General features: G+C 34.7%; 1 protein-coding gene across 4 annotated transcripts in view; it reads left to right on the plus strand.

Moving 5' to 3' along the window:
- Positions 1-4,678, plus strand: part of LOC125031097 (dymeclin-like) — a 20,245-nt gene extending 15,567 nt beyond the window's left edge. For all 4 annotated transcript variants that reach the window (XM_047621587.1, XM_047621590.1, XM_047621589.1 and 1 more), the window contains exons 7-12: positions 114-302; positions 701-1,008; positions 1,333-1,446; positions 2,955-3,149; positions 3,507-3,755; positions 4,005-4,678. In XM_047621587.1, coding sequence (XP_047477543.1) covers positions 114-302; positions 701-1,008; positions 1,333-1,446; positions 2,955-3,149; positions 3,507-3,755; positions 4,005-4,205 — 1,256 coding nt within the window. In that variant the 3' untranslated portion in view covers positions 4,206-4,678. The remainder of the gene's footprint in view (positions 1-113; positions 303-700; positions 1,009-1,332; positions 1,447-2,954; positions 3,150-3,506; positions 3,756-4,004) is intronic.
- The last annotated feature ends 2,822 nt before the right edge of the window (positions 4,679-7,500 follow it).

Consider the following 7,500-nt stretch of genomic DNA (forward strand, 5'->3'; position numbering starts at 1 on the left):
TATATTTAAAGCTGTGTATGCTACAGTGTGTAAAGATGATATTAGGGGAATATTGTAAAAGTTAATTGTCAGTATCATGTGTTGATGATAAGAAATATGGCTTGTCTTTGCAGCAGGGCTGTGGAATGTACTGACAATGGGGTTAGCTGGAAGTGGAGAAGACACAACCAAAAAGGGCCCAGAATCTCCGCTGGCTTCACAAAGTGTGTTACTACTCTTAGTGTTAGCCAACCACTGTACAGCTGATAGAAATATCAGAAATCCATATCGCCAGGCATTGTTACATGCACAGAATTTCCATGGTATGTGTATTCAAAGTTTATTGAGAAAAAAATAAGAATCCTCAGGGAATCCTGTTACTCAAAGGCATTTGCAAAACAGTTTGTTAATAAGGAATGTATAGTATAATGAATTGATACAAATAAATTAATGAATTATCTAAAACACATCTTAATATAAGCCTTTTGAAAGAACAAATGTTAACCTAAGAATTGTTTTATGGTGAGCACTACCACACTATCTAATAATACCATGACTGTTGAAATTTAAGACATTTTGTTCTAATAAAGAATTCTTTTAACCCCTTTCACCATAATAATTTATCATAGTGATATATGACCTTTGATGTTTGGAACATTTATTTGTTTTAAAGCATTAACCATTAGCCATTATGGTAAGCACTAATAACATTTCCTGACAGATCCAGCTGAGAGCACTCCAACTCAGGCAGTTGCAACATTCAAGCTAGAATTTGCAACTCTGTACAAGACCCTTTATTCCCACCTCCATGATGACCAGACCACACTGCTGCTCTACCTCCTCCTTCACAAGAACGATGACTTCCGCACTTATGTCCTGGCTAGAACAGACATGGAAAGCCTGGTCCTTCCCATCTTGCATACCCTCTACCATGCCCCAGACAGCACCTCACATCACATATACATGTCTCTCATCATCCTGCTCATTCTGTCAGAAGATGATTCCTTTAACAAGACAATACATGATATTGTGAGTATGATTCGTCTTTAAGATGAATATTTACTGACTGCAATAATGGGAACATTCAACGAGTCTGCTGTTTTAAGAATATATTTAGACTTGCATATGACTGTAACAGTCAAGTATTTGATTCTTGTTGTTGATTAAATTAATATAGTAAAATATTGAAAACAAACAAACAATAAAGAAAGCAGGAAAACGAGGTTGAGATAATTCTTATGATTTGGCAGCCATTATAATTCTGCTTATCAAAAATTTCCTTGCTCTTGATATAGATATAAGTGTTCATTTTATATATGTATAAATATTTTTTTAATTTGTATATTTTTTCAGCCCTTAAAGAATATCACCTGGTACACAGAAAGACTGATCAGTGACATATCACTGGGTGGCCTTCTTATTCTAGTGGTCATCAGAACCATAACATATAACATGACGAAAATGAGGGTATGTTATTTGTTACTTGGTGTTATGTAGTATAAGTTTAACCACTTGGATCTAGGTGATGTGACCATCATGTCATGAAAAAATTTGTTGAGGCCCAGGGTGACAGGAAACATGCCACCATGGAAAATTTCAGCTGAAGGCTGGGGTTTTGGGAATGACGCCATGAGATGAGAGTATAAAGCTCTTGGAGGGTGATTACACTCAGTGGGCATTTGGAAGGGAGGGGCTCTTGGATTGTTGCCATCAGTAAAAGATCCATGACCTATGCCTGGAAGAGCACCAGCACCTGGGAGGATACTGTTTCCGTGACTGGTGACACAGGCTGTCTTACAAGAAATTGAATATTACAAAAATCTAAAATCAATTACACAAATTACAAAATGTTACCAATTGGTATTATTAGTGCATTGTTATTGCTTACCCACTACTTAGAGAGATGATATGGAGTCTGTGCAAGGGAAGCAGCCTATTACTATTTTCATTCAACATTCATTCAACCAAATGACAAATATAGACATTGGAAAATGGCAAAAAAGTAAAAATGCCTATGCAGAAAAAATTATAACAACTTTGCAAAAGGGGAGGCAAAGGGGTCTTGACACTGTACACCATTTGTGTAGGCCATGCCTACAAGCCACACAACCAGGAGAGCCACCACTCAAGTAAGCCTAATGCCTGGATTTTTGGTCACTTGTGGGCAGAAAGGCACCCAGATCCAAGGGGTTAAACAAGTCTATTAGTGACTCATTCTAGGTCATCCATCTCTCAGCTAGTAAGAACTGGAATAGATGTGGGATAGAAATTGATTTAGCCCTTGTTCTTTCAGTTCAACTTGTTTGTGGCTCATCTGGTACTGAATACAACAAATTGTCTAATTTTCCTTTAAACACTTTCACAGAGCTCTGAGCTGTGTTTCATACTTTTTGGCGCACTATTAAACAGTCTTAGTCAATGGGTTAAGATACTTTGATTACACATATATCTTAATTGGGAAGTTTAAGCAGTTATCCCAGAGTGATAACATGTTCTTCACTTCCTTGGGGAGTGTTGTACCTTGATTTCAGTGCTTTGCCTTCTATGATATATTTAAATATTTTTTTCAATTTATTCCCATGCTTGAAGTTTGAATTGCTCGTATTTAAAATAATATATTTAGGTATGGGCTTAAAGTTTAATATCATTCCCTTTGTAATGTGTTTGTATGTAAGTATGTAAAAATTATTGCTGACTTTTGTTAGATTTACACTCCCGTGTTGCTGAAGGATATTATTTTATGAGTAATTATTTGTTTCATTAAGTGATCAATAAAAATATGTCACTATAATTTACTTGTTCATTCTTGTAAACTTTTGTTGAAAATGAATAAAAATAGTTTTGTAATTTCCAATCAGGATACCTAATAGTATGAACTTGATTGAGATAAGCTGTTGTAAAAGTTACATAAGAAGAAGAATTTTATTGGCATCCACATGTCTTTAATCATAATTTAACATTTTCAAAAATTTCAGGACAAGTATCTACATACAAATTGCCTAGCTGCCCTTGCTAATATGTCAAGCCAGTTTCGGTCTCTCCACCCTTATGTTTGCCAGCGTTTGGTCAGTCTTTTTGAAACTTTAGCAAAGAGACATGCTCGGCTTTGTGAGTCTCTCAAGCACACAGAAGATCTTCTTGATGAGGCAGACAGTGATATGCCAGATGCAGTAAGTATGAAAACTGTAGAATTTTGCAATTAGAGACTGGGAGTCACAAGTGTTCTATTTAAATTTATTGCTTTCATACAGTCTTTGCATATTTTCTCTTGTCTTTTTTCTGTATATCTGCTCTTGCTTTTATTGCTTTTTTTTTTTTAACGTCAAACTTTATTTGCAAACGGAAGAGAATTGTAATCAGTAAGAGTGTTAAATAAGATTAGTTTCTGTGGCTTATTAGTTGAACAATAAATTGTAGATGATTGATAGTTCTCTATTGAGATACATATAAGCCACTTGAATATGAGTTTGGATTAGAACTTTGTGCAATTTATGAATTGGCAGTAACACATGTTTCTGACTCTGCAGCTGAGTGATGTGAGTGTATTGGAGGAGGTGCTGAGAATGGTGCTGGAGATCCTGAACTCGGTGCTAACTCACCAGCTCTCTCACAACCACAACCTGGTCTATACTCTCCTGTACAAACGACATCTCTTCCAGCCTTTCTCCACACACCCCAATTTCCAGGATGTGACACAGAATATTGATGTTGTATTAGCGTACCTCATGGGCCGCTTGGAGACAACCAAGCGTGATCCAGGAGTCCAGGATGTTCAGGTATGTTGTGTTTGCATTTATGATTATGCCTTTCTATTTGTCCTTATATTTATAGTATATTATCATTATCAATTGCTGCTGCTGCTCTTCCTCTTCCTCCCTTTCTCCCTCAACTTCTACTCCCATTCTTCTCCTTGTCCTTCACCTTCTATTCCCTTTCTCCTCTTCCTTCTTCCTCCTCCATTCTTCTTGTAAAAGATCTGTAACTACAATCACTGTCTATTTTTGCAATCTCTGTTTCCCCTTCAGGAAGTCATCCAGCAAGGTGTTCTCCACCTGCCCAAAGACCGCCTTAAGAAGTTCCCAGAGCTCAAATTCAAGTATGTCGAAGAGAGTGAGCCAGAGGAGTTTTTCATCCCTTACGTGTGGACTCTAGTATACCATGGATCGGGTATTTACTGGAGGCCTGACACTATCTCCATGTTTGATCCGTCACAACCAGATGGATAATGTCTTTGTACAAGCCCCTTTTTATTTGTTGCTACATGGATGATGTCAGTTTGATGTACATTGTTTTATGATGTTTTGTACTCTAAAACTGGGTATTCCTAAATGCTTATCAGTTTGCTAGGGGAGTTAGGCAGATACTAGTGACCCATTAGTTAGATAAATTGATTTAGGCAATATATTTTTATTTATATCATGTATGATTGATTTATACCAGGAAATGGGTAAAAAGGAGAGGAAAAATTACATATTAAATTGAGAGTAACTGTAGTAGATTTTAATGGTTATGATGACATGCAGAAAATGTTTAGGTTAAGATGTTAGAAATATTATCAAAAAGTAAATATTCTTTGTGTATCTGTGATTTTCATTTGTATTTTAATGTATTTATTTTTTTCTCCCTCTCTCTGTCTCACTCACTCTCTATCTGTTGGATGACAACTTTTACATAAAAGTAAAGTATGTATGATTGAAAAGGAAATTTTATTTTGAAGTATTGATGTTCACCTTCTGACCTTTCTAACATGTGCATGTGTTGCTTTGTTCTTTTAAATAAAGAATGTCTACCTGGTGCTTGCAGGAATGCTTGTGTACATGCAGTTAACAGTTGTGTATATATTACTTTATTCATGTATATATGTATGTATACATATATACCAAATGTAGAAGAATCAATAAGTGGACACATACTGTATATTACCAACCAAACACCCTACACCCTACTGCGCATACACAGTTTTAAAGTATCAAATTATTTTCTCTCATTCAGTCAAGTTATAAAATCAAATTCTATTATATATGTATATATATATGTGTGTGTGTGTGTGTGTGTGTGTGTGTGTGTGTGTATATGTGTATGTATATATGTATATATATATGTATATGTATATGTATATGTATATATATGCATATATATGTATATGTATATATATATGTATATGTATATATATGTATATGTATATATATGTAAGTATATGTATATATATGTATGTATATGTTTATGTATATATATGTATGTATATGTATATGTATATGTATATATATATGTATATATATATGTATATATATGTATATATATATATATGTATATGTATATGTATATATATGTGTATATATATATTTTTTTTTTCACTACTTTACCTGACACATACGGTCAACTTATATGGGTTAGGCCCATCTCTACACTCCACTTTTGTTGACACTTCTATAAGCACATTTCTTGCACCTAATTTTTGCTTGTTATTTTTAGGTATCCTATCTTGCTTGTCTGTTATTATAGTTTTTAAATGCCTCCTTATATACAGCTAGGTGCATCTACCAATATTTGATGCTCACTTATTGAGAGTTGAAAAAAAAAAAGTTTTACAAATTTGAATGTATGAATGTTTTTTGCAAATGCTTAGTTTTACATGAACACTGTGTGGGTTGTCCAAATAACAACACACTTGTACATGTTAGTAAAGGTAAATCATGGCTAACTGATCACTTCCAATGTGCAAGCTTGTACTTTATTTCTGTGTTGTGTTTGCAAGAAACTATATTTTCCCAGCAATATTTCACACATCAGATAGATAGGTCTGAAAAGTTATCATCATTGGGGCTTCCATTAAAGAGAGTTTACCCAAAAAATTCAAAGCATGAAGAAATCTCATGGAAATCAAACAATTCTCTTTACTCCTCAGATATTTATTAGTAACACGTCCTTTTAAGATAAAGCAGACCAAATCCTTTTATTTATATGCATATTTATGATACATAAAGTAAAGTACATAAAAGAACTTGAATGAATGCCAAATTGAATTGCAAAAGCTCAAATATATACAGTGTGCATTTGTTGTTGTTATTATTTTTCTATCTGCATATCAGTATTCTGAAGTATAAAGTTTTGAAATTATGTTGAAATCATGTGTTTTGTAATACTATTTTCCAGGAGCTATTGCAAACAAAATGCCTTAGTTAACTGTGCTGTTTTACACTGATCCATTTGTTTTTCATTCTACTAGTGCTAAACTAAAACCCAGTGGGATTATTGCATTTTTTCTTTATTTTATTTGGTGATATTTGATGATACAGGTTGCTGCTTCATTGCCATTGATAAATTGATAATTAGAAATTTAAATGATGTGACATAAGTTGCCTACAGTGATTATATATCCAGAGTCAGCCTAACCTAAATAAATACTAAGAAAGGAAATCTAACATAGCTTAGCAGCTAGTGCTTAACAAATTCCACTACATTAAAAACATCTTAATGATTCTACGGAAAATTCCGACCATAGACTGATATCTCTCTCTGTGTCTGCATTTTATTTTAGCACCTAATACCAGTGCCTACCTTATTTATGATTCAATTTTTTATTCAGAAAAGAAACAATGATGCAGCAGTAATAACTTGTGTTTTCTTCAATACATATCCTTCCAATTCTACCACAAATTGGTTGCATAATGGTGCTGAAATTGTATTTGTTTCCATTATGCATATATGAGAATTATCTGTATAATATTCAGTATTTGACCAAGCACCTGCTTAAGTTACCTCCTTTTCTTCTATGCATTTGTGTAATTGTGGTCGATGTATATAAGATCCACATTAAGTAGAAAATACTAGAAACAAGGGAAACCCATCAAAAATGCACAGTACTACTATTATTGTTGTTGTCATTACTACTACTACTACTACTACTACTACTACTACTACTACTACTACTACTACTACTACTACTACTACTACTACTACTACTACTCCTACTACTACTCCTACTACTACTCCTACTACTACTCCTACTACTACTCCTACTACTACTCCTACTACTCCTACTACTCCTACTACTACTACTACTACTACTACTACTACTACTACTACTCCTACTACTCCTACTACTACTACTACTACTACTACTCCTACTACTCCTACTACTCCTACTACTACTCCTACTACTACTACTCCTACTACTACTCCTACTACTACTACTCCTACTCCTACTACTACTCCTACTACTACTACTCCTACTACTCCTACTACTACTACTCCTACTACTACTACTCCTACTACTACTCCTACTACTACTACTCCTACTACTACTACTCCTACTACTACTACTACTACTCCTACTCCTACTACTCCTCGTCCTCATCCTCATCCTACTACTCCTCGTCCTCATCCTCATCCTACTACTACTCCTCCTCCTCGTCCTCCTCCTCCTCCTCCTCCTCCTCCTCCTCCTCCTCCTCCTCCTCCTACTACTCCTCCTCCTACTACTACTCCTACTACTACTACTCCTCCTCCTACTACTACTAC

The sequence above is a fragment of the Penaeus chinensis genome, chromosome 12, assembly GCF_019202785.1.
Source record: "Penaeus chinensis breed Huanghai No. 1 chromosome 12, ASM1920278v2, whole genome shotgun sequence".
NCBI classification, from domain to species: Eukaryota; Metazoa; Arthropoda; class Malacostraca; order Decapoda; family Penaeidae; genus Penaeus; species Penaeus chinensis.